Source organism: Musca autumnalis, unplaced genomic scaffold, assembly GCF_047663935.1.
Source record: "Musca autumnalis isolate F117 unplaced genomic scaffold, ASM4766393v1 scaffold_4, whole genome shotgun sequence".
Classification (NCBI taxonomy): domain Eukaryota; kingdom Metazoa; phylum Arthropoda; class Insecta; order Diptera; family Muscidae; genus Musca; species Musca autumnalis.
Genome location: NW_027411977.1, coordinates 226,126,176 through 226,151,725, shown reverse-complemented (window position 1 = coordinate 226,151,725; position 25,550 = coordinate 226,126,176). Strand labels below are relative to the sequence as shown.

Sequence of the window (25,550 nt, the reverse complement as noted above, 5' to 3'; positions counted from 1 at the left end):
ACTATCATATTAATTAATATAAGAATTCTGTCGAGGCACGACTGAATAGTGCCAGAGAATACTTCTATACCATAGGTGATAGTTGACATTAACAACGAATATGCAAGCTGCCGTCTTACAAAGAAAGGAAGGTAATAAGTAGTACAAATCAATTTACGCAAAATGGAAATTACCTTGGGAAATAACGTGTCAATGTGTGATCTGAAATCAAGCCTGTAATCGATATATACGCCTAGACACTTAATCTTGTCAACTACCTCAACAATATTTCCATCCATAACTATGTGAAAGGAATGACTACTCTGACGTATAGAGCCAAACAGTAACAATTTAGTCTTACTAACATTGACAATAAAGTTATTGCGTTGCATCCAACAACTAACATTAGTCAATACTGCATTGACAACTGGCAATAAACCAAAAGAATTTGAACCACGAAAAAATAGGTGAATATCATCGGCATATATAAATGGCGAACATACATCAGCATCAAGGGCATCAACTATATCATTACCCGAAAAAGCGTTCCCGTACACAAAAAAAGTTGTAAAATGTTCACTTCTCTTCAAACAAAAATGGCGCTGAATGACACTCTCTTTAAAAACTTTTTTCACGACAAATTTGGGCGAGTAAAAAAATATTAACATGGTTGCCGGAGTCTGATTTGCTGATACGCCGACTTTGACATTTGTTCCAGTTTTTTGACGTATTTTTCGTTCGTTTATGTGAGAATAATTTTTTACAGTTCTCTCTTTTATGAGTTTTACTATTAAAAAGTACGGAACGAAGCTATTGTGTGTTTGGCATCGTTTATGCAACATTTTTTACTTTTTTGCAACGTTTTACAACAATTTTCTACAGAAATTGCCACACGTCATACATTAAGGTTTACCAAATAAGAAAATGGCGCTCTCTGGCGTCAAATTCTTGTAGTTTACACACACAAACTGCAACCAACTTCACATCAACTCGTAATACTTCCGTTTACGTCACCGAAGAAGTTCTTTTACATTCGTCTGTCAAAGAGTGTACATCGTGGAAGTAATTACAAAGAAATAAAGAAAAAAACTGTTAAAAATGTAAGAAAATATTAAGAATTAATAAAAAAAACTATAAATTTATATTGATGATTGTTCCATGTCCGAATAATATAAAGCATAATGAACTGCATTATAATTAATTTTGTGTATTGAAGTGTGCTTTATAATACAAATTTGACGATAGATAAGAACGGCCAACTGAATTTTATAAACTTGCAGAACCACGTGTGTTTTGAAATAGAAAAAATGGAAGATAATTTATCAATGTTTTATTTCACTTGTATTTACAGGCAACTAAATATAATTGAAAATGATGTCAATTGCAGCATATGTGTGCCATGAATACTACGTGAACTATTGAAGATGGAAATGAATGTCAAAAAATGGTTAGTATTTTGAAAACTCACACCCATTGTGTCAACAGCAATTAACTGATGATATTATCCCATCTCAGGGTCCCTCTACTGAGTCGAACCCATTTTTAAAAACCATGCTGTTACATTTTTTACTGATACAATTATTATAATAATTATTGTAATAATTTATAACCAGATTTGAAACATATCTAATGCAGATTTTTTTTTGTTTTCCATTACAGAAAACTGATATCTCCTGAAAATGGAAACTTCCAAAGGGAGGAAATTCGGAAATTCTATTACAAGGTTGGTATTTTGGAAAAATTTGTTAGTATTGTTTTTATAGTGATGATTTTACCCATCTCAGGGTCCCTCTACTGAGTCGAACCCTTTTTAAAAACCATGCTGTCAATTTTTCTAACTGAATTGCTGTATTCAGATGATTCTAAGTTACTTCTCCTGAGCATTGTCTAAATTAGGTTTTCTCTTTTTGTATTTTAGGTATATTTTGATATGATCCTTCATAGGGATATGACTCAATCAACGTCTACTGGTCCTTGAAAAGGTATGTATTGAAAATGTTCAAACAAATCAAAGAACAGTAAAGCATTCTCCCAGTAACCAACCATTCTCTTGAATTGGGATTGGCTTTATTGTTTAACAAAGGTTGTATGGGATGATAATCTTAATCTGAATCAAATCCATGCTGATTACACATTCAAATTAAACCAAAAGGATTCTGAAAAAACCATACAACAATTTTATTGTATTTCTTTTAAAAAGTATGATTAACTAATGTAAATTTGATTTCTATTTTTAGGGCTATACAAAATGTTAAATTTGTGTGATGTACAGCCAGCAGAAGCACCTGTATCAAAAAGGTAATTATACAAACCTATCTTTGGGTGCTTCGTGTTAGACTCGTGATGATATCTTTAATCTGAATGAAAATCCATGACGATCACACATTCAAATTAAACCAAAAGGATTCTGACATAGTTCTTTCAAAATTTTTTCTTTATAATTTTATAAGAAATATAAAATGAAAACTAAAAAATACTTTTCTTTATTTTATAGTTCCCACTGGCTGAATAATGATGTAAGGACTTCTGATATACGTAGAGCATCCTGACATTCAAGGTTAGTTTCGCTACTTTTTTCTATCAAATGTAACAAATATGTGCCCTCCTTTACATGATGTTTTATTTATTAGTATAGTTCATTTGAACAAAAACCATGAAACCAACTTTCTAACTGAAAAATCCATAATTTCAAATAAATTTAGTTTTACTTGGTTCCAATTTACTAAAAAAGTATTTGTTTGTTTTCTTTGCAGATGCCGAGCCAGACGCCTTCAAATTGTCTAGGAGTATCTTAATGTTTATGTTAATAAAATATTAACTAAATATAAAATTCAATAAAACAGTAAAAAAGAATTAAAATTTGTGTTTTGACTATATTAAGGGAGGGAATTACTGATTAATAAATTTCTTCATTTGAACCATTAAAAAAATGGACGGAACAAGTGTCGTATTTAGGGGGGCCTTTTGGATCGGTCCGAAATTTTTACCATAGGTAGCCCTTGGGACTCTGATTCCATAGATATATAATTTTACGGGGGTAAGTCCATACTTCCCGAGATGTAGGTGTTGACAGTTCGGAAATTTTGTACTTGTAACACCTTTATGTTGTTTATGGGCACCTCTGGGATCGGGCTGAAATTTTTACAGTAGATAGCCTTTGGCACACTGAACACAACGATATATAGCTTTCCGTGGGGAAGTCCGTACTTCCCGAGATATGGGTTTTGACTTTTTTACTTTTATCACCATTATTTTTAAAACCTATGCATTATGGGACTCGTTTTAAAGCTCACGAAGAGTACTTTCCAATGCCCCCAATAATTAATAATGGTAATTAGATTTTCTAATAATAATTTATTAAATTATTATTGGGCTACACGATCAAAACTATTTTAAATTGAAAGTGTTATTAAGTAGCCGGCCTACGGCCGGGGATTTAAACCTTTCTCCTATGGACAGGGACAAAAGTGGGCTACGCGATCAAAACTCTCTTTTAAATTGAAAGTGTTCTTAAGTAGCCGGCCTTCGGCCGGGGATTTAAGACTTTCTCCTATGGACAATGACAAAAGTGGGCTACGCAAACAAAACTTTCTTGTAAATTTAAAGTTTCCTAAGTAGCCGGCTTTGACAAGGAATTTAATACATTCTCCTATAAACATGTGTAAAAATAGGTCGCGTGCATAAAAGTACTCTCCATAAGCTTTAAAACGATGCCCATATTGCCCTCGTTGTCAGGACCCATATCTCGGAAAGGGTGGACGTCCCCCCGGAAAACTATATATCGTTGTATTCAGGATGCCAAGGGCTATCTACTGTAAAAATTTCAGTCCGATCCGAGAGGTGCCCCTTAACGACATTTAAGCCAAATGGACTGTTATGCTAGGTTTGCATTTACGAAATTCACTCGATTTCAACTGTCAATTCCATTGCTCAAACGTCAAATGAAATCTCATCTGAAATCCATTGGATTTCATTAGACGTTTAACCAATGGAATTGACAGTTGAAATCAAGTGGATTTCTTAAATGTAAACCAAGCATTAGGAAACTAACCAAATGCTTGGTTTACATTTACGAAATCCACTCGATTTCAACTGGCAATGCCTTTGCGTATACGTCAAATGAAAGCTCATCTGAAATCCATTGGATTTCATTTGACATTTAAGCAATGGAATTGACAGTTGAAATCGAGCGGAATTCGTAAATGTAAACTTACTATAATGCTCTCAATTTGACATGTAGCCATATCACTATAATACGATGACCCAATTAATAGGTCTTCATAAAAAAATAGATGATCTGGGGCTGGATTCTTGTTCTATGAAAATTTGAAATGAAAAATTTTTCCTTTATAATTTTTTTTTTCATTTGACAGTTTTCTTCTTTATAAAATTTTTCATTTCACATTTTCATAGAAACAGAATTGAGCCCCTGCATGGTATAAGTAAAGAGGTAGATTTAAATGAAAAAAATCTATAGAACCCTTGTTCTTCTTGAATTCTTAAAACTTCAAAATAAAAGCAACAAGTGGGTTTGTTTACAATGCATTTTTTGAGCATTTTATAAAAAACGCGAAAAATGAATGAAGAGTTTAGTTTTCTCCACATAATCGAATTGTGAATATGATAAACTGATTGTTTCAATGCAAATCTCACCAATTTCTTCCATACAAATGGTCTAAAAACAATTTTAAAAATCATTGAACTCGATTGTTTTTAAAATTGTTTGGCATATTATTCAAACAACACACACACACATACACGGTTTGTTTATATTGTTTTGAAGTTTTAGGCATACTCGAATGAAAAAATGTTAATTGACATAAAGCTTTGGCTAACCTTTCTTATTAAACCATGAGCCCCTGTTTTATTTGGAACATATAAGCTTTGTTCCTTTACATTTTTAATGATAAGGGTGGTAAAAGAGAAAATTTTCAAAATTGCTCTCTCATGAACATTTTTACCAGAAACGTAAAGGAACGGAAAAATGGTAGATCTGGCAGCAATGTCAAAAAGAAACATAAAAAAATCAATGTTCGTCTTTTATTTCATAGTTTTTAATTTAGTTTTGTCAGCGTTCGACTTTTTCTTCTGTTTTTCGTCCATTTTCTTTTTCATTGTGAAATAATCGTCAAACAAAAGTCGAAAAATCAGTTCTGCCATTTTTTGCCTGCAGAAATTTTGCTGGTATCCTGTGGTAGAACAGAAAGCCATTTTCGCTCTCTCTCCACTCTCACTCTCTTAAAATTGCTTCCAGTTTTGCCACTTTTCGGGGTTAAGGAACGCTTTGCAGGTTAAAAATGGTAACAAATGGCAACAATGGTAACCCCAGGTAGGTAAAGGAACACAGCTATAGCAAATTAGACTATCCATGGAAGAAGAATATAAAGTAACGGCAATACCCAGCTGACTGGGCTGTAATGTTAGTGTCAAATTCTTTACGACATTTTATTTTTTTTCTATACCCTCAGCCTTTAGGCTAAGGAGGGTATATACACTTTGATACGACGAAAATGTGCCTCATCGAAATAATGGTTTTAGACCCCAAGTATATTTGGACGAAATGTGTTTCATGTGTCCGTCCGTCTGTCTGTCCTGCTGGCTGGAGCGCACGATAACTCTCGAACGGAATCGGTTCAAATTTTGGCTTTCGTAATATTTTGCCCAAACTTAGTTTAAGTTCGAAGATGGGCTATATCGGTCCACTCCTTCCGGTACCTCCCCCACAAAAGTTCGAAAATGTTCGGAAAATTTGTACGCACGATAACTCTTTAAGGGGGTAACCGATTTGGTTCATACTTTGCACATCGTGAAATATGTACCAGACTTAGATGAGGTTCCAATATGGACTCAATAGCTCTACTCCTTCGGGTACCTCCCACAGAAAATTTCGGATAAGTTTAGTTTAGGCGCTGCTCTCGAATCGCTTTGATTTTTGTTTTAGCAACTTGTATTCACTGCCCCCCCCATACGACGGTACAAGTTTCATCAGGGGCAAGTCCAAACTTCCTGAGAAAATAGCCTGAAAGTTTCACAAGAGCCCAATGACACCGTGTGAGGTGGTTGGAGCGCAAGATAACTCCAACGGATCTGCTGATTGGGTCCAAAATTTGGCCTTCATAATATTTTGTCCAAACATAGTTTATTTTTGAAGATAAGCCATATCGGTCCACTCCTTCAGGTACCTCCCCCACAAAAGTTCAAAAATGTTCGGAAAAATTGTTCGTACGGTAACTCTTGAAGGGAGTGGCTGAATTGGTCCATACTTTACACATCCTAATATATCTACTAGATATAAATCAGGTTCAAATATGGACTATATTTGTCCACTTCATCCAGTACCTCCCAAACAAAATATCGGATAAGTTCACTTTAATGGTCAATGTCGATAAATTTCTTTAAGTAATTCCCCCGCAAAACTTCTGCCCTTTAATCTTATCAACATTTTTGTCGGTTCATACGTTTAACATTTTTAAAACCCTCTAAATACATACGTCTTTTGGAAAAAAAAATAGTTTCAATATACACAGGCTGAGGGTATATCTTTTTCTATTTTAATACACATTTAAAAAAAAAGATATCCGGGTATGTTCTGAGACACACTTCACCTCTCACTTCACCTCTCAAGCATTTGGTTTACCCCATTAACGCTTATTTTTCGAGTATATTATGGACGGACTACGTAGTACTCTTCTTTTTAGATATCCTAATGAATATTAACCCCAAGAAATTCGCAAAAAATAGAGGTAAATGGGTTGAAAAAAATGCTTGTGACGTGAAGTGAGAGGTGAAGTGTGTCCCAGATCATACCCAACAATTCCGAAAAACCTATTTCCCATAAAGACTTCTTCATATCAATTACATATAACCTCCTCCAAGTCCGAACGACGACACTAAAACACCGCACTTATAGAGTCGGTACAACAATTGTTAATATGTGTGGCATTTTGTTAAATTTGGAAAATAAAGTCCTAATAAACATGTGCTTTTTTATTTCGAAAACAAAAGAATGAAACAGTTTTTCCTATTTGAAAGAATTTCCAGACACTTCCTGGTTTTGCTTACATATGCCGGCGACGCTAACGTTACAAACAAAAGCAAATTTCTATGTGGTTGTTGTTGAATTATATTTTGTTGCGGTATTTACTTTACCTTGTATAGTTCTAACATGTCCCTTAATAATACGTTAAATATTCTATTTCTAAATTTTTAGTTTTAGATTTTTATTCGCCAAAAAATAATCCTAAAACTATATGTGTGTTCGTTTACTCAAAATTTGTACCTTTAAGCGGGGTACACACGATCAGTTTTGACTGTCGATTTTTCGGAAATATCGATTACTGTTAAACTGTCCAGCAACCACAAAATATTTTGTGGTTGCATGATGACTGATTAAAATGAACGTTCACACTGGCATGCAACCGATTATTTGAGCTAAACTGACAGTCAAAACTGATCGTGTGTACCCCACTTTACTCTACATTACAATGCAAAAGACCTTACACAACTTGTACAAATTTGTACAAATTGTTGAGTAAACGAACACACCTTATGTTCAATGTCATTCAAAGCTGATGGTGTTTACTCACCCGTGAAGTAAAGTGCCTCAAATTTAAAGTGGTGCTATGCCGTTTCCTTTCTTCTCTCCCCTTATGCTCTCAGTTTGTTACGTGGCCATGTCACTTAATTGAAATGTATTGACCTAGTTCACTTGTTGCCTTTTAGTGAAACGTTCAATTGAATCGGTTATTTATAAATTTGTATTTCCCAACATTTACGCTAACAATCCGTCTTGCATTTGTGTTTATCTATTAAATTAATAAACTTTTTTGATATTTTTCGTATTTTTTTTGTCTTACAATGTCCACCGTTCCTAATATTAAACCTCTACCGCGACAACCAATTCATAAAGGAGGGAATAATAAGACTAGTGAAACAACAACAATTGAAACTGGCGGCGGCGCAACACACTTGGAAGAATCACAATTAGAATATGAAGAGGAAGACGACTATGAAGGCGAAGAAGTAGAATATGAATTATATAGCGATTCCATTGAGTCCGAAGAATATGATGAGCATGGCGAAAGAAGTCGTTCATATAGCCGTGATAGATTTGAAATGTCACGTAGTTGCCCGAGAACACCACCCAGACCGCCCAAACGACCCAACCATCGTTCAAAAACACCAGCAACAACAACCACAAGTTTCATAAATGAATCTATCAGCAGTAGTAGTATTCCAAGCAGTTTGGGTCGGGAATCTTTAAAAAGCGATTCCAAAACCAATAGTTATCTGCTATTGACATTTTTTATTGCCATAGTTGTTGTGGTACTGGCAACTGCTGCGGCTTGTTTGGTTGACTATGGCAATACAAAGGTCATCAGATATTGTTCCTATGATAAGTTGCAGGAATCCTATCCGGAACAAAACAATAAGACATGGCGTATCTTAAGTGTTGGGATTGAATCGATATTAAATAAACGTACAGAACTGCCAGCTGTCTATTTGTTGGCTCATCATGGTGGTCCACGGATTGATAAATTGGTAAAGGATATTGCTGTGCATACATCCAAATGCTTTGGTGGGAAATGAGTATTTTCTGAAGAAGAACCATTCGTAATAATAACTTCTTATTTTGTTCAAATTTTAGATGACAAAAAACAACCCATTGAAATGGTCCATGAAGACTTTACCTCGGCCGAAACAAAAGAAGATTATGGTCGTGCCATTGAAAAGTTTAAGAAGAAAATACAAAATGGCAATGTTATATTGATTGCTAATCTCAATGAGGTAAAAGATGAGTAATAATTTCCGAAAATTATTAAATTTAAATTTGTTTGTCTATTTGATAATTTTGCCTTTTTAGGCGAAGATCATTCTTAGTATTAATTTTTTAATTAATTTCTCCTCGTTGGAATTTTTTGCAGATACCACCCGAAGCCGCCAGAGCCTTCCATACTATATGTGATACCCACAGCCCTATTGCGAAAGATGTTGTCATATTTTTAACTTTGATTATACCGGAAAATAAAGAAACGGGTGAGTATTAAGGGCTATAGAAGGAGCCTTTCTTTGAGAAAGGTCAAAACAAGCACCCTTTCTTTTAGAAAGCCCGCTTTCTTTAGAACGGGTCTATAGAAGGCCGCTTTCTTTCAGAAAGGGTCTATAGAATGCCGCTTTTTTAGAAAGTGTTTGTAGAAGCCCGCTTTCTTTCAGAAAGGGTTTGTAGAAACCCGCTTTCTTTCAGAAAGGCTCTATAGAAGCCGCTTTCTTTCACAAAGGATCTATTGGAGTCCGCAGTCTTTCATAAAGGTTCTAATGAAGCCCCATTTCTTTTAGAAAGGGCCTGTAGAAGCACCGTTTCATTTAGAAAGGGTCTATAGATGCATCCTGTATTTTAGAAAAGGTCTATAGAACCAACTTTACTTTCTTAAATGGTCTATAGAAGCAACCTTTTTTCAGAAAGGGTCTATTGAAGCCCACTATCTATAGAAAAGGTCTATTGAAGTCTTTAAAAAAATCCACGCCTTGAAAAAAATTCTTTAAAAAAATCCACGCCTTGAAAAAAATTCTTTAAAAAAATCCACGCCTTGAAAAAAATTCTTTAAAAAAATCCACGCCTTGAAAAAAATTCTTTAAAAAAATCCACGCCTTGAAAAAAATTCTTTAAAAAAATCCACGCCTTGAAAAAAATTCTTTAAAAAAATCCACGCCTTGAAAAAAATTCTTTAAAAAAATCCACGCCTTGAAAAAAATTCTTTAAAAAAATCCACGCCTTGAAAAAAATTCTTTAAAAAAATCCACGCCTTGAAAAAAATTCTTTAAAAAAATCCACGCCTTGAAAAAAATTCTTTAAAAATATCCACGCCTTGAAAAAAATTCTTTAAAAAAATCCACGCCTTGAAAAAAATTCTTTAAAAAAATCCACGCCTTGAAAAAAATTCTTTAAAAAAATCCACGCCTTGAAAAAAATTCTTTAAAAAAATCCACGCCTTGAAAAAAATTCTTTAAAAAAATCCACGCCTTGAAAAAAATTCTTTAAAAAAATCCACGCCTTGAAAAAAATTCTTTAAAAAAATCCACGCCTTGAAAAAAATTCTTTAAAAAAATCCACGCCTTGAAAAAAATTCTTTAAAAAAATCCACGCCTTGAAAAAAATTCTTTAAAAAAATCCACGCCTTGAAAAAAATTCTTTAAAATAATCCACGCCTTGAAAAAAATTCATTAAAAAAATCCACGCCTTGAAAAAAATTCTTTAAAAAAATCCACGCCTTGAAATAAAATTCTTTAAAAAAATCTATGCCTTAAACAAAATTCTTTAAAAAACTACACGCCTTGAAAAAAATTCTTTAAAAAAATCCACGCCTTGAAAAAAATTCTTTAAAAAAATCCACGCCTTGAAAAAAAATTCTTTAAAAAAATCCACGCCTTGAAAAAAATTCTTTAAAAAAATCCACGCCTTGAAAAAAATTCTTTAAAAAAATCCACGCCTTGAAAAAAATTCTTTAAAAAAACACACGCCTTGAAAAAATTCTTTAAAAAAACCCACGCCTTGAAAAAATTCTTTAAAAAAATCCACGCCTTGAAAAAAATTCTTTAAAAAAATCCACGCCTTGAAAAAAATTCTTTAAAAAATCCACGTTTTGGAAAAAAATTATTTAAAAAATCCACGTTTTGGAAAAAAATTATTTAAAAAATCCACGTTTTGGAAAAAAATTATTTAAAAAAATCCGCGTTTTGGAAAAAAATTATTTAAAAAATCCACGTTTTGGAAAAAATTATTTAAAAAATCCACGTTTTGGAAAAAAATTATTTAAAAAATCCACGTTTTGGAAAAAAATTATTTAAAAAATCCACGTTTTGGAAAAAAAATATTTAAAAAATCCACGTTTTGGAAAAAAATTATTAAAAAAATCCACGTTTTGGAAAAAAAATTATTTAAAAAATCTACGTTTTGGAAAAAAATTATTTAAAAAATCTACGTTTTGGAAAAAAAATATTTAAAAATCCATGTTTTGGAAAAAAATTATTTAAAAAATCCACGTTTTGGAAAAAAATTATTTAAAAAATCCACATTTTGGAAGAAAAATTATTTAAAAAATCCACGTTTTGAAAAAAAATTATGTAAAAAATCCACGTTGTGGAAAAAAATTATTTAAAAAATCCACGTTTTGGAAAAAAATTATTTAAAAAATCCACGTTTTGGAAAAAAATTATTTAAAAAATCCCCGTTTTGGAAAAAAATTATTTAAAAAATCCACGTTTTGGAAAAAAATTATTTAAAAAATCCACGTTTTGGAAAAAAATTATTTAAAAAATCCACGTTTTGGAAAAAAATTATTTAAAAAATCCACGTTTTGGAAAAAAATTATTTAAAAAATCCACGTTTTGGAAAAAAATTATTTAAAAAATCCACGTTTTGGAAAAAAAATATTTAAAAAATCCACGTTTTGGAAAAATATTATTTAAAAAATCCACGTTTTGGAAAAAAATATTTAAAAAATCCACGTTTTGGAAAAAAATTATTTAAAAAATCCACGTTTTGGAAAAAAATTATTTAAAAAATCCACGTTTTGGAAAAAAATTATTTAAAAAATTCCACGTTTTGGAAAAAAAAATTATTTAAAAAATCCACGTTTAGGAAAAAAAATTGTGTAAAAAATCCACGTTTTGGAAAAAATTATTTAAAAAATCCACGTTTTGGAAAAAAAATTATTTAAAAAATCCACGTTTTGGAAAAAAATTATTTAAAAAATTCCACGTTTTGGAAAAAAAAATTATTTAAAAAATCCACGTTTAGGAAAAAAAATTGTGTAAAAAATCCACGTTTTGGAAAAAATTATTTAAAAAATCCACGTTTTGGAAAAAAAATTATTTAAAAAATCCACGTTTTGGAAAAAAATTATTTAAAAAATCCACGTTTTGGAAAAAAATTATTTAAAAAATCCACGTTTTGGAAAAAAATTATTTAAAAAATCCACGTTTTGGAAAAAAATTATTTAAAAAAATCCGCGTTTTGGAAAAAAATTATTTAAAAAATCCACGTTTTGGAAAAAATTATTTAAAAAATCCACGTTTTGGAAAAAAATTATTTAAAAAATCCACGTTTTGGAAAAAAATTATTTAAAAAATCCACGTTTTGGAAAAAAAATATTTAAAAAATCCACGTTTTGGAAAAAAATTATTAAAAAAATCCACGTTTTGGAAAAAAAATTATTTAAAAAATCTACGTTTTGGAAAAAAATTATTTAAAAAATCTACGTTTTGGAAAAAAAATATTTAAAAATCCATGTTTTGGAAAAAAATTATTTAAAAAATCCACGTTTTGGAAAAAAATTATTTAAAAAATCCACATTTTGGAAGAAAAATTATTTAAAAAATCCACGTTTTGAAAAAAAATTATGTAAAAAATCCACGTTGTGGAAAAAAATTATTTAAAAAATCCACGTTTTGGAAAAAAATTATTTAAAAAATCCACGTTTTGGAAAAAAATTATTTAAAAAATCCCCGTTTTGGAAAAAAATTATTTAAAAAATCCACGTTTTGGAAAAAAATTATTTAAAAAATCCACGTTTTGGAAAAAAATTATTTAAAAAATCCACGTCTTGGAAAAAAATTATTTAAAAAATCCACGTTTTGGAAAAAAATTATTTAAAAAATCCACGTTTTGGAAAAAAATTATTTAAAAAATCCACGTTTTGGAAAAAAAATATTTAAAAAATCCACGTTTTGGAAAAATATTATTTAAAAAATCCACGTTTTGGAAAAAAATATTTAAAAAATCCACGTTTTGGAAAAAAATTATTTAAAAAATCCACGTTTTGGAAAAAAATTATTTAAAAAATCCACGTTTTGGAAAAAAATTATTTAAAAAATTCCACGTTTTGGAAAAAAAATTATTTAAAAAATCCACGTTTAGGAAAAAAAATTGTGTAAAAAATCCACGTTTTGGAAAAAAATCTTTGAAAAAATTCTTAAAAAATATACGCCTTGAAAATTTTTTTAGATACAGACAGGGTGCTTCTGTAGTCCACTTCTGAAGAAAAAAGGGTGCTTCTATAGATCCTTTCTAAAAGGAAGGCTTCTTCAAAAGACAATTTCTGAAAGAAAGGGAGCTTCATAAGATTTCATTTCTATTAAAAGTAAATAACTATATATTAATTTTTTTTTTGTTTTTTTTTTTTATTTTCACGTTCTCTTTCATATTCCCCCCTTCCTTTCAGGACACGTGGAGATGATTATTGAAGATACCCTAATTGAGTTGTGGGGTTCAACATTGCAGCGCAACGAGTTGGATCCCTTGATAACTCGTGTTACCGATCAAGTGATTGCCTTAAAGGATTAATAATATTTTTAGTATTAAAGAAATTGTATGTAACATGTCGCATTTTTTTTTTTATTAACGAATCTATGTTTTTTTACTTTTAAATTAAATAAAAATGTTTCTATTTTTAATGTTTTTTGTTTTTATTCTAGGAATGTTTATTAAAACCCATGGGATCCATGGATTTTGTCATTACGGAAAATGGTGTGGGGAAAAACTTAAAAAAAGAAACAGTTATTGGAGGGGATATTATGATTTAAATTTAATTTATTAAAGAAATCACAGTTCACTGTGTTTGGCTCCATCTGCTGCTGTTGCTGTTGGTGCCTTTTCGCTTGCAACTGGTGCCGCTGCTGGTGTTTGCGTGTCATCATGTTCCGCGTTTTCATGATCTTCCACTCGAGCCATTAGCTGCTTAACTTCCGCATCATAATCCTTCCATTCGGGCACAATTCTTTGGGCTGCTGTCAGTTTCGCCTCCTTGGTCATTGGATTGTTACAGAGATCAATTACCTTGGCATTTTTAAAGGAATTATCACTACACCATGTTTGACACCAAAGCCACTCATCGGGCAATGATTTGATGGCCACTTGATGAATCATGTTATTTGGTAAATCTTGATCCAAGTTACTTAAACTGTTTGGATCCTGGCTAAGGGCCTGATATTGGCCACGCAAACGATCACCGGCGGCAATTTTACGGAATCTCCTCAAATCCACAACATACAAGGCCGAAATGTGATAACGTCTACCCATGAGATGGGATTTCCAATAGCCCTGCTTCCAAAAACGAAAACCTTCCATTTCCTTGCGTGAATCACAGAAGGGTGTGTAGGCGTAGGGGGCACCGCCCAAATCCATGTCATATAATTCTCGCAAATCTGCCCTTACAATGGCATCAGCATCGACGAAAATGATTTTCCGAACATTCAGAGGGAAAAGGACATCAAGGAAGAGGATTTTATAACCCCAAATGGTCCTCTGCTTTTCGGTTTGTTGATGTAGCCATCTGGGCCACTTATATTGGACCAATTCATATTGGAAATTGTACTCCTTGGCCATGTGAGGTAGAAAATCAGTGAATTGTGGTGAGAGGTAGTTTTTCAAAAACCAAAATTTCACCGGCGACTTGGTATGCTTCATGGCCGAGACCATCATAATCCTTAGGAGACGTTCATAAAGATGACCCGACGCCACGGAGAAAATGTTTATGGTTTCGCTGTCTTCATCTCCTGATGAACTGCCACCACCAAATGAACTGGCAATGGAATTCCAAATACCCGATTGTTGCTGAGAATCACCATCTTCCAGAAGATCCATTTGTGACATACCCGGCTTTTTGGTAACACGCATTTTGATGACGTGAGACTTGAGGGAACTTATCACCACTTGAGTATTTTCATTTTTGTGTACGGTATTTGGTCCTTCGGCATAGGTTATGTCGTAAATATCAGCAGATTTACCTTCTCTTAGTTTAAGGGTCCACACTCCGGGGTTGGCTTTTAATTGGAAATAACCCAAATTGGCCATAACAATGGTGTCTACGAGAACGGGATTTTCTCGTGTACCCAGGGTAACTTGCAAGCCTCGCGGAGGAGCTCCTGTGGTGCTGTCAAAACAATGACCTTCTAGCAGCAGATATTCCAGCTCAAATTCACTATGGACCGGCCCATTAATGTCACTTAACTTGATGTTATCCAAATCATATACGGATCGGACAACCTCCACCAACCAATTTTCAGGGACCTGGAGATTTTGTGTCAACAATGAATTGGCAGGCACTCCGGTAAATTTGGCAAAAGGTCCTTCGGCCATTTCTCCTGAGGGTAAAAATTGTACCTCCGGTTCCACCACATAACGATAGAAGTTCTTCACCGGCATATCACTGTGTTGGGTAACAGGGGTCAAGAACACCCTCATGTTACAGTTGATGGTGTTGCGCAGAAGAATCAAAATGGGAGCCAACTTTTGGGCACTTCTAGAGGCTGGATCCACAATGGCGTTGATATCAAAACTGGGTAAATCTTGGCGATTGGGTTTCAAATTCACCACGGAATGGGCATATTTGGCATCTTCAGGTATTTTAAAGCGGGTCTTTGATTGGCGGGGCAATAGCGAGGCATATAACTTCAAGAGGGTATCACTGTCGAATTCTTCCTCCAATTCCTGGGAGTTGGCGGACAATGACTTCCGTAACTTATCACCATATTGAATGCTGTTGAAACGATCAATGAGTCCAAAGTCTTCAATACCAAACAGTTCCGCATCCAAAATAGGGCCTATTATTTTGCCGTTACCAATGACCAAACGTTCCGAAGGCTTCAAATTCAACACCCTTTGGCTGTAGACCCTTAAGATTTTCATGTGCAGTTCTGTGGAACTAATAAATTCACTCACCGCCTGGGGTATTTCCCATTTATCGGAAGGTTGCTTTAGCCATTTCAATACCACATTTGTGGCCTCCTTGGCGGGTAGGGTTTGTTGGGCTGCCCACACCAAACGATTTAGATTATCTTTACGTCCCACCTGGGAACCCTCAACATTGGGTATAAAGGCAACACGAACACTGGATCCAGCCCGCACATATTGCAAAGCATTCTTCAGTAACTCCTTGCCATTTTCCTTTTCCAAATCGCCAAAAAGCCATAGAGTCAAGAAATGCAGCTTGGCCTCACCAATTGTCTCAAACGAGTGTTTGCCTTCGAAATACTTCAGATTCTTAAGCAGGGTGGCTGTCATATCACGATTGGAAAGCAAAGCCAAGGCCTTGACATTATTCAAATCATTGTGGGGTGTTCCGGTGAGATCTAGGAACTTGGCATTCTCATTATTGCCCAATATGCGTTGATTCAAGCGTGGCATAACATGAGGCTGGTTCATGAGATAATCCAAAATCTCCTCCGAATCGGTGAGATCTCCACGATACACCGCCTTTTGTAGGGTTGTGGTTTGTTGTATAATTTCCGAAAATATGGCCTCTTCAAAGTCACTATCCGAGGATAAAATATTGCTGGGCATGGGTACGCCATTCAGTAGGGCCTGCGGTGAATCACTAAAGCCCAAACGTTCCACAAATTCCAAGGCCAATTGCCGGCCATAATCATAATCGGAATCCTCGTCTAGTATGGCATCAATTGCCGATCCCGATAACTTTTCAAAGGTCTTTTTCATTTGTGCCTTGATGTGCTTGCGACGCACCACCTGTTTGGCATCAACATTGGCAAAAACATCGGTGAGGAAACTTAATGCAGCTCGGCCATCTTTCTTTTGGACCAAATAGTTAAAGGCACAGGTAATGGCCAAATAATCCTCCTGATCCTTTTCTGCCGCCTGGCGGGAATCAAACACCAAACCCAGACGCACGGGAGCCAAATGTAAAACAAAACTTTCCGCCAATTTTATAAGACTTCGACTGGAGGGTTTCAAGGGATCCACAACCAAGACCAAATTGAAAACATTTTTCCTTATGTTTCTCAACATGCCCGGAAAAGTGGGCCTAAGCAGATCCATTACACTTGAAGGCCACCTCCTATACTGCATATCCTTTTCAATGTCATTTATCCATGATATGGCTGTGTCACGTATATCAATGGCAAACTCCTTCGAACCCGAACCACTAAAATCCAAAGCCAACAGGGAGGAAGCCAACTTCCCCTTGACCTGACTATTATGTAGATTTTCCAAAACTCTCACCTCAGTCCTCAAAGTTTCAATCAAGGAATTCAAATCCATGCTATCGGCATCAAAGAACAGGCCATTAATAAATAAGGCACCATCGGGTGGTACAATATTGAGGCTACGGCTGAATATCTCGGTGTTATGTTTGACTTCATCCCTTAGCTGTTGGCTAACTTTGTGGCTAAGTAAGGCTCTGGCCTGCATGGGGAAATTGTGGGCGGTAAACTGTAATATCTTCAAGGCCTCTTCACCCTCAATCTCAGCAATGGCCTGGGCTGCTTGTAGACCCAAATCTTGGAACTCCCAGGCCTTAAGTTGAGCTATCTCATCATTGCCCTGCAACAAACTTTGTCTCAGCTTGTCCAGGGAATGGGCCATGGTTGGAAAACGTTGCTTCAGTACGGCAAAATCAAAACCTTGGACTTCCATTTCTCCCGTGCTGCCGGAATCATCTTCATCTGGCGAACTACCCTCAGCAGGTTTTGGGGCATCATCTTGTGATTTATATTCAGTGGATTTTAAATGCAGTTCAACACCATATCCCGAAAGGCGTACCCGCTTACGTTCTTCTCGTTGACGCGGAGATAAATAGTGCCGTGTAATATAGCGCACATTTCCCGAAAGGGCTTTTGCCGACAACAAATAATGATATTGGGCAAAGGCTGAGCTACCCAAGTCGCCATACAATACCACAGTACGGGTATTATTTTCCGAACCAGGATAAATATGATCAAAGGCATATACCTCAATGGGTGATTCCTGGGAATTTTCTCCATTCTTTGCGGAATTCAATTTTTTTCTCAACTCCTCAAAACTACACAGTAGTTCATTATCCACTTGAACAAATGTTGTGGCCTCTGGACATTTACTCTTGCTTAGAACATCGGAGGCAATTTGAAAATGAGTTTGAATGCGAGGTGTTAAGCTGTGCATGGAAACAACTAGCTTCATTAATGGCAGTTGAATTTCGGTAAGTCCCTTGCGTACCAGTTTCAGTACAGCATTATAACTTTGAGATTCCGTATCTACAAAAAAAATTATCTTTGACAAAATTCAATTCTGTAAATGTTTTTAAGGGTCTACTCACCATAGCTAGCTAACGGTGTATCCAAATCGGCTGCATCCTTAACAAAATCCCAATACAGATTGGGATTTTCATCTGACAAATATTCGGCAATTTCTAAGTGCAAGGGAGTCTGTTCCCACTTAGCATTAATCAATGTTGTAATGGGATAACTTTTACTTTTTGTTGTAGTTTCTGCATGGGAAATTAGCAATAACACCACCAAATAACAGCAGCAGCTAACAACCCAATTATTCTTCCACATCATTTTTGCTAACTTATATTCTATGTTGATCCTTGCTCCACGTCTTAGTACATACTTAATGATAACTGTAAAATATGGACAATATATTTTTGCAATGTTCTTCAACTAATAATTACTTAATACACACCAATTATCTCCTGGATATGTTCCGCGAAAAAATTCTTAAAAACTGATGTGGCACAAGAAAAAACACGGCAAAAATATACCGCATAAAAATGGGTGCGACTTTTTTACGGCGTATGGCAAATGGCAAAAATTGTTCTTCAAAATTAATGAGAAGGGTATGAATTAAAAGCTGTGTTCCAGAACTAAAAAGTTTTTACAATTTTTACGACTTTTACACATTTTACTCGAAAAAGCGTTCCCGTACACCAAAAAGTTGTAAAATGTTCACTTCTCTTTAAACAAAAATGGCGCTGAATGACGCTCTCTTTAAAAACTTTTTACTCGACAAATTTGAGCGTGTAAAAAATAGTAATATGGTTGCCGGCGTCTGATTGGCTGATGCGCCGACTTTGACATTTGTTCCAGCTTTTTGGACGTTTTTTCCATTTTTTCGTTCCCGAACTTTTTGAAAAAACTTTTGTGTGACAACAATTTTTCTTTCTTTCTCTCTTTTACGAGTTTTACTATTAAAAATTACGGGAACAAAGCTAATGTTTTAAAATATCGATTGCTATCGATATTATCGTTAAGTTGTCATCGCCATTAATTTGGATATGAAAATGACGGAAATGTCAATGATTTTCTTGAAATTATGCAAAAGTAGTTCACAGAAATGTAATACTATGTTTACATTTACGAAATCCACTCGATTTCAACTTTCAATTCCATTGCTCAAACGTCAAATGAAATCCAATCGATTTCAGATGAGTTTTCATTTGACGTATACACAAAGGAATTGACAGATGAAATCGAGTGGATTTCGTAAATGTAAACATAGTATAAAGGAGAATAAACAACTTTTTTTATTTTATACAAAATGTAAAAAAATACATTTTATTTTACCGAAAAATGTGTAAGTGTGACTACGGACCATGGCACAATTACCCAGGTAGTGGCATCGTAAAATTTTGAATATGTTATGTCAAAACTTTTTTTATGTTGTTGGGGAAATTACAACAAAAGTAATTTTTTTTATAAAGATATTTGACTTTTCATATTCGATCAGCTGGTGTGATACCACTACCTGGTAGTTCTGCCATGCTACGGACTAAATTTCTTACACACACATAAGTCCCGGTCCACACTAGCGTGAATTTCATTAAAAAAATTCATGAAATTAGGTGTTCTTAAATCGAATTCCCCACTACAGCAATTTTATGATTTTACTCTACTATGGACGTCGATCTAGAGACGCATAATTTCATATTAAAATTTCAATGAAATTACTGTAGTGTGACCCGGGACTAACCGAAAAGCAACGAAATTTCTATTTATTTTAATGGATTTCTGGTTAGGGATTTTTATTCCGATAATATCGATAGGCAAAACTATCTATCAATATTGAATTTTTAATAATAATCGATATTATCGATAGTACCATCGATTTTTTGCCAGCTCTACTACAGAAACAATGTTTGAAGAAAAATTTACGTACTTAGTTAAGTATCACCCTATAAATTGTTCTGGTTTGCGCCATGCATGGCACAATTATCAAGGTAGATGCATCGGCTCAGCTGATTGAACGTGAACTGTCAAAATAAGTTGTTGATTATTGTGCCATAATTTGACCCTATATATCCCTTATTTGTTTGGCAGCAAAACATGAAGTGTTCCTTGGAAGGTGGTAATGCAAGAGGTAATTTCCATTGGGATTATTTATTTTTATTCACATAAAATCTATGAAAATATTAACAAATTACATTCTTTATTTTGCAGTTATTGCAAAGGCAATACAATCTTTGGCCAAATTTGGTTCGGATTTATATTTGGAAGCTGATCAAAATGGTTTACAGCTACGTACATTTAATGTTGCAAAATCCGCAATGGGCACTTTTAGATTCAATCGTATTTTCTTTGAACATTTCAATGCTGAGGATGGAAGTTATTGTAAGATAACCATGAAGGCGATATTGGCAGTGTTCAAGAATATGAAACAGGTTGAACGTTGCGAAATACGTTTACTTACAGAGCAGTCAAAACTGCAGGTTCAGTTTAAATGTCGTTTGGAAACAGTGAAAAATGTGCTAATCTCCATAATGGATGAGGAGAATGTTACGGCGGCGGTGTCAGTGGAGGATACATCAAATGTGTAAGTTAAATGTTATAATAAAAAGTAGTCTAATAAGTAAGGCTAAAATGACTTTTATAGGATTGTGGGTTCCCATAAAATCTTCAATGACATATCCAACAACTTCAATGCTGCCGAGGTAGAGGTGACCCTAGAAGCCCAGGGTAATGGTTTGACGGCCAAAAACTACATTGAAGGAGCAAGGGTAAATGACAAATTCATGCGTTCAAAATTAAAATTGAGTCCTTCGGAATTCGATACCTACAGTATACACGAAGAATCAAATGTGACCTTTAGTTTAAAGGAATTTCGATCATTTCTGCTCTTTGCCGAAAGCATAGGTGAATCAATTACCTTGAATTTTAATGAGGCTGGTGGTCCAATATTTGTTACAATTAAAAAACCAGACTTGATTGAGTGTACCTTGGTCATGACTACGGTTCTTACTGATGATGTAAGCATGTGTGAAGAGTGTATTGAGTCGGAGGTTAATGAACCCACCAGTACAAACAGTAGTTTCGCCAAATCTGCCTCCGTCGCCGCCGCCCAAAAACGGAAACACAGCAATCCCAAAATAAATGACAAGGATCACTCGAATAAAAAGAGACTGTCCGAAGAGACAACACTTAGTAATAATTCAACATTGTTTCGCTTTAACACCGACAATAATGATCGTAATAATACAACATTGCAGTCTGTAGATGTGGCACGGAATCTAACCCAACAGGACATTGAAATGGATGATGATCAAGATGATATTCTATTGGCCGCAGCAATGGCAGAAGATAATCCTACACATAACCGGAGTAGTTTACCCACAGTAAGAGAAAGTGAAGTCTTTGTAACATTTGCCAGTACTGAATCAAATAAAAATGAGGCAAATTCCGATGACGATGATAACGATACCATACCACAATCTCCGCAACGGGAACATGTACCTAAATTACGTTCAATATTTTCACGTTGCTTTGAAAATACCTATGTACCCAAAGAACCTTCACCGAATAGTCAGGTATTTGTTCCCAACTCCGATACTGAAGATTAATTATTGTGTTAATTATGAAAAGAGAAATTTATATATATTTTTTTAAAAATAAGGAATGTTTGCTTACTTTCAGTTATTATTATTGGGAGGTATTTTAATTGTTGGTATAAAATTGGCGGTAAACACTGCATCACTCTTCTCATACAATTTCTTTACATTTGCCTGGGTTTGATTGAGGGTTACCAAAACTGATTGCATCGATACTTGGGATTTTATTAAGAGTTGATCAGTTGCCAATAACTGTTTGGATGCAGGGGTGACAAGGTTTTTGACAAATGTGTTTAGACTGCGCCAGATATTTAGGTTATTGTCAACTGGAATGAGAAAATGTGGAATGTATTAAGTGCAGTAGACGAGAATCTACATAAGGATTCCTCACATTAGTGGACAATATCAGGGCAATTATGAATATTTCCCCCGGAATTTTTCCGAAAAGAAAATAATTTAAAAATTTGAAATTCCATACGGAATTTTTACTCATGATTGTCCTGTATGGTATAGAAGACCTCTTATGAGGTCTCCTATTCTATAGAAGACCTCTTATGAGGTCTCTATTCTATAGAAGACCTCTTATGAGGTCTCCTATTCTATAGAAGACCTCTTATGAGGTCTCCTATTCTATAGAAGACCTCTTATGCGGTCTCCTATTCTATAGTAGACCTCTTATGAGGTCTCCTATTCTATAGAAGACCTCTTATGAGGTCTCCTATTCTATAGAAGACCTCTTATGCGGTCTCCTATTCTATAGTAGACCTCTTATGAGGTCTCCTATTCTATAGAAGACCTCTTATGAGGTCTCCTATTCTATAGAAGACCTCTTATGAGGTCTCCTATTCTATAGAAGACCTCTTATGAGGTCTCCTATTCTATAGAAGACCTCTTATGAGGTCTCCTATTCTATAGAAGACCTCTTATGAGGTCTCCTATTCTATAGAAGACCTCTTATGAGGTCTCCTATTCTATAGAAGACCTCTTATGAGGTCTCCTATTCTATAGAAGACCTCTTATGAGGTCTCCTATTCTATAGAAGACCTCTTATGAGGTCTCCTATTCTATAGAAGACCTCTTATGAGGTCTCCTATTCTATAGAAGACCTCTTATGAGGTCTCCTATTCTATAGAAGACCTCTTATGAGGTCTCCTATTCTATAGAAGACCTCTTATGAGGTCTCCTATTCTATAGAAGACCTCTTATGAGGTCTCCTATTCTATAGAAGACCTCTTATGAGGTCTCCTATTCTATAGAAGACCTCTTATGAGTTCTCCTATTCTACAGAAGACCTCTTATGAGTTCTCCTATTCTATTCCTATTCTATAGAAGACCTCTTATGAGGTCTCCTATTCTATAGAAGACCTCTTATGAGGTCTCCTATTCTATAGAAGACCTCTTATGAGGTCTCCTATTCTATAGAAGACCTCTTATGAGGTCTCCTATTCTATAGAAGACCTCTTATGAGGTCTCCTATTCTATAGAAGACCTCTTATGAGGTCTCCTATTCTATAGAAGACCTCTTATGAGGTCTCCTATTCTATAGAAGACCTCTTATGAGGTCTCCTATTCTATAGAAGACCTCTTATGAGGTCTCCTATTCTATAGAAGACCTCTTATGAGGTCTCCTATTCTATAGAAGACCTCTTATGAGGTCTCCTATTCTATAGAAGACCTCTTATGAGGTCTCCTATTCTATAGAAGACCTCTTATGAGGTCTCCTATTCTATAGAAGACCTCTTATGAGGTCTCCTATTCTATAGAAGACCTCTTATGAGGTCTCCTATTCTATAGAAGACCTCTTATGAGGTCTCCTATTCTATAGAAGACCTCTTATGAGGTCTCCTATTCTATAGAAGACCTCTTATGAGGTCTCCTATTCTATAGAAGACCTCTTATGAGGTCTCCTATTCTATAGAAGACCTCTTATGAGGTCTCCTATTCTATAGAAGACCTCTTATGAGGTCTCCTATTCTATAGAAGACCTCTTATGAGGTCTCCTATTCTATAGAAGACCTCTTATGAGGTCTCCTATTTTATAGAAGACCTCTTATGAGGACTCCTATTCTATAGAAGACCTCTTATGAGGTCTCCTATTCTATAGAAGACCTCTTATGAGGTCTCCTATTCTATAGAAGACCTCTTGTGAGGTCTCCTATTCTATAGAAGACCTCTTATGAGGTCTCCTATTCTATAGAAGACCTCTTATGAGGTCTCCTATTCTATAGAAGACCTCTTATTTGGTCTCCTATTCTATAGAAGACCTCTTATGAGGTCTCCTATTCTATAGGAGACCTCTTATGAGGTGTCCTATTCTATAGAAGACATCTTATGAGGTCTCCTATTCTATAGAAGACCTCTTATGAGGTCTCCTATTCTATAGAAGACCTCTTATGCGGTCTCCTATTCTATAGAAGACCTCTTATGAGGTCTCCTATTCTACAGAAGACCTCTTGTGAGGTCTCCTATTCTATAGAAGACCTCTTATGAGGTCTCCTATTCTATAGAAGACCTCTTATGAGGTCTCCTATTCCATAGAAGACCTCTTATGAGGTCTCCCATTCTATAGAAGACCTCTTATGATGTCTCCTATTCTATAGAAGACCTCTTATGAGGTCTCCCATTCTATAGAAGACCTCTTATGAGGTCTCCTATTCTATAGAAGACCTCTTATGAGGTCTCCCATTCTATAGAAGACCTCTTATGAGGTCTCCTATTCTATAGAAGACCTCTTATGAGGTCTCCTATTCTATAGAAGACCTCTTATGAGGTCTCCTATTCTATAGAAGACCTCTTATGAGGTCTCCTATACTATAGAAGACCTCTTATGAGGTCTCCTATTCTATAGAAGACCTCTTATGAGGTCTCCTATTCTATAGAAGACCTCTTATGAGGTCTCCGATTCTATAGAAGACCTCTTATGAGGTCTCCGATTCTATAGAAGACCTCTTATGAGGTCTCCTATTCTATAGAAGACCTCTTATGAGGTCTCCTATTCTATAGAAGACCTCTTATGAGGTCTCCTACTCTATAGAAGACCTCTTATGAGGTCTCCTATTCTATAAAAGACCTCTTATGAGACTTCGTATGAGCTCTCCTTCTTTATAAAAGACCTTTTGGGAGATCTATTCTATAGAATATATTCTATGATGTCTCATATTCCTGAGAGAAACACTTCTGATGTCCCCTTTTTCCATAGAAGACCCGTTATGTTGAAGCGGACTAAATCGGCTGTCCACTAGTGAGGGTCCTCTGTATGTATTTCACACATACTTAGCTTTCTTTGCAGTAAATTATTCGAATAAATGGTATCCAAATTGCTTCGATTTTCAGTATTGATCTCCAAGCTTTTATCATAAAGATCTGTAAAGGGAAGGCAAATATATAAAAGATTGAATTTGAATTTGTTCTACTTACCTTCATCTGATGATGTTTCCGAAGCTTCTCCGGGCAATTCAGCTGCCAGTATATTCTATACAAAACATAGAAAGAGGTTAGAGACAATTCTCGTTTAGGGAGATCTCTCGGATAAGGCTGAAATCTTTATCATAGATAAAGATTCCCGAAGGAATATGGGTCTTGACATTTCAGAAATGTCTTTCTTTAACACCATTACATTGTTTATGGGCTTACTCCATAAGCTTCAAAACTATACCCAAGTAAAATGTCAAGACCTATATCTCGGGAAGTATGGACTTCCCCAAGGAAAGCAAATTTCAGCCCGATGGAATGGAATCCATCCGGTTCTTTACCACAGTTTCAAGGGAGAGAGAATAATGAAAACACTTGCCTTCTTCAAATCTGCACCTGCAAATTCGTCCTCAGATTCAGAGGCTTCTCCACGCACAATATCATTGTTCATTGTTTTTTCTTTTATTTCAATGAATGTTCATAGAATGTTTATTTATTTCAATGTTTACATGAAGGAGTTCAATTGTATTCACTAAAATGAACCACATTGGTGAACCAAACAAATTC

At 34.8% G+C, this 25,550-nt stretch overlaps 4 protein-coding genes, 1 long non-coding RNA gene and 2 other non-coding genes across 8 annotated transcripts; 5 read left to right on the top strand and 2 right to left on the bottom strand.

Moving 5' to 3' along the window:
• The first annotated feature begins 993 nt into the window (after positions 1-993).
• LOC141402255 (uncharacterized) lies at positions 994-2,829 on the top strand. Its single transcript, XR_012412574.1, has 7 exons — positions 994-1,079; positions 1,331-1,426; positions 1,639-1,702; positions 1,898-1,961; positions 2,217-2,277; positions 2,474-2,536; positions 2,733-2,829. It is a non-coding gene; the product is annotated as an uncharacterized lncRNA (long non-coding RNA).
• LOC141404433 (small nucleolar RNA Me28S-Cm3227) lies at positions 2,063-2,145 on the top strand. Its single transcript, XR_012413032.1, has one exon. It is a non-coding gene; the product is annotated as a small nucleolar RNA Me28S-Cm3227 (small nucleolar RNA).
• Positions 2,316-2,396, top strand: LOC141404434 (small nucleolar RNA Me28S-Cm3227). Its single transcript, XR_012413033.1, has one exon. It is a non-coding gene; the product is annotated as a small nucleolar RNA Me28S-Cm3227 (small nucleolar RNA).
• A 4,851-nt stretch (positions 2,830-7,680) lies between the features above and the next one.
• Positions 7,681-14,386, top strand: TORIP (Torsin interacting protein). 2 transcript variants are annotated; one of them, XM_073984259.1, is made up of 5 exons: positions 7,721-8,557; positions 8,627-8,766; positions 8,904-9,015; positions 13,200-13,346; positions 13,453-14,386. In XM_073984259.1, exons 1-4 carry the CDS (start codon positions 7,837-7,839, stop codon positions 13,319-13,321), a joined length of 1,095 nt encoding a protein of 364 aa, XP_073840360.1. In that variant the 5' UTR covers positions 7,721-7,836; the 3' UTR covers positions 13,322-13,346; positions 13,453-14,386. The 2 variants fall into 2 exon arrangements, with proteins under 2 accessions (XP_073840359.1, XP_073840360.1); XM_073984258.1 differs by lacking the exon at positions 13,453-14,386 and having other exon boundaries at positions 7,681-8,557; positions 13,200-13,431.
• Positions 13,345-18,567, bottom strand: Uggt (UDP-glucose-glycoprotein glucosyltransferase). Its single transcript, XM_073984253.1, has 3 exons — positions 18,434-18,567; positions 18,066-18,371; positions 13,345-18,003 (listed from the first exon to the last, which is right to left on the bottom strand). The coding sequence occupies exons 2-3, from the start codon at positions 18,307-18,309 to the stop codon at positions 13,580-13,582; spliced, it is 4,668 nt and encodes a 1,555-aa protein (XP_073840354.1). The 5' UTR covers positions 18,310-18,371; positions 18,434-18,567; the 3' UTR covers positions 13,345-13,579.
• Positions 18,568-19,965: 1,398 nt separating this feature from the next.
• Positions 19,966-21,636, top strand: Rad9 (cell cycle checkpoint control protein Rad9). Its single transcript, XM_073984257.1, has 3 exons — positions 19,966-20,107; positions 20,188-20,560; positions 20,621-21,636. The coding sequence occupies exons 1-3, from the start codon at positions 20,074-20,076 to the stop codon at positions 21,582-21,584; spliced, it is 1,371 nt and encodes a 456-aa protein (XP_073840358.1). The 5' UTR covers positions 19,966-20,073; the 3' UTR covers positions 21,585-21,636.
• On the bottom strand, positions 20,111-25,517 carry Blos3 (Biogenesis of lysosome-related organelles complex 1, subunit 3). Its single transcript, XM_073984261.1, has 4 exons — positions 25,363-25,517; positions 24,990-25,044; positions 24,846-24,935; positions 20,111-21,898 (listed from the first exon to the last, which is right to left on the bottom strand). Exons 1-4 carry the CDS (start codon positions 25,432-25,434, stop codon positions 21,654-21,656), a joined length of 462 nt encoding a protein of 153 aa, XP_073840362.1. The 5' UTR covers positions 25,435-25,517; the 3' UTR covers positions 20,111-21,653.
• Between the last annotated feature and the right edge of the window lie 33 nt (positions 25,518-25,550).

Bases quoted from the DNA above. Each gene is read 5' to 3' on its own strand.
- Uggt (XM_073984253.1), bottom strand. From the start codon at position 18,309: ATGATGTGGAAGAATAATTGGGTTGTTAGCTGCTGCTGTTATTTGGTG. The intron at 18,004-18,065 runs GTGAGTAGACCC...TTTTTTTTGTAG, and splicing joins TACACCGTTAGCTAGCTATG to ATACGGAATCTCAAAGTTAT.
- Blos3 (XM_073984261.1), bottom strand. From the start codon at position 25,434: ATGAACAATGATATTGTGCGTGGAGAAGCCTCTGAATCTGAGGACGAA. The intron at 25,045-25,362 runs GCAAGTGTTTTC...TGTTTTGTATAG, and splicing joins CAGGTGCAGATTTGAAGAAG to AATATACTGGCAGCTGAATT. The intron at 21,899-24,845 runs GTATGTGTGAAA...TTCTCATTCCAG, and splicing joins TTTACTGCAAAGAAAGCTAA to TTGACAATAACCTAAATATC.
- TORIP (XM_073984259.1), top strand. From the start codon at position 7,837: ATGTCCACCGTTCCTAATATTAAACCTCTACCGCGACAACCAATTCAT. The intron at 8,558-8,626 runs GTGGGAAATGAG...TTCAAATTTTAG, and splicing joins GCATACATCCAAATGCTTTG to ATGACAAAAAACAACCCATT. The intron at 8,767-8,903 runs GTAAAAGATGAG...AATTTTTTGCAG, and splicing joins TGATTGCTAATCTCAATGAG to ATACCACCCGAAGCCGCCAG.
- Rad9 (XM_073984257.1), top strand. From the start codon at position 20,074: ATGAAGTGTTCCTTGGAAGGTGGTAATGCAAGAG. The intron at 20,108-20,187 runs GTAATTTCCATT...TTTATTTTGCAG, and splicing joins GGAAGGTGGTAATGCAAGAG to TTATTGCAAAGGCAATACAA. The intron at 20,561-20,620 runs GTAAGTTAAATG...TGACTTTTATAG, and splicing joins GTGGAGGATACATCAAATGT to GATTGTGGGTTCCCATAAAA.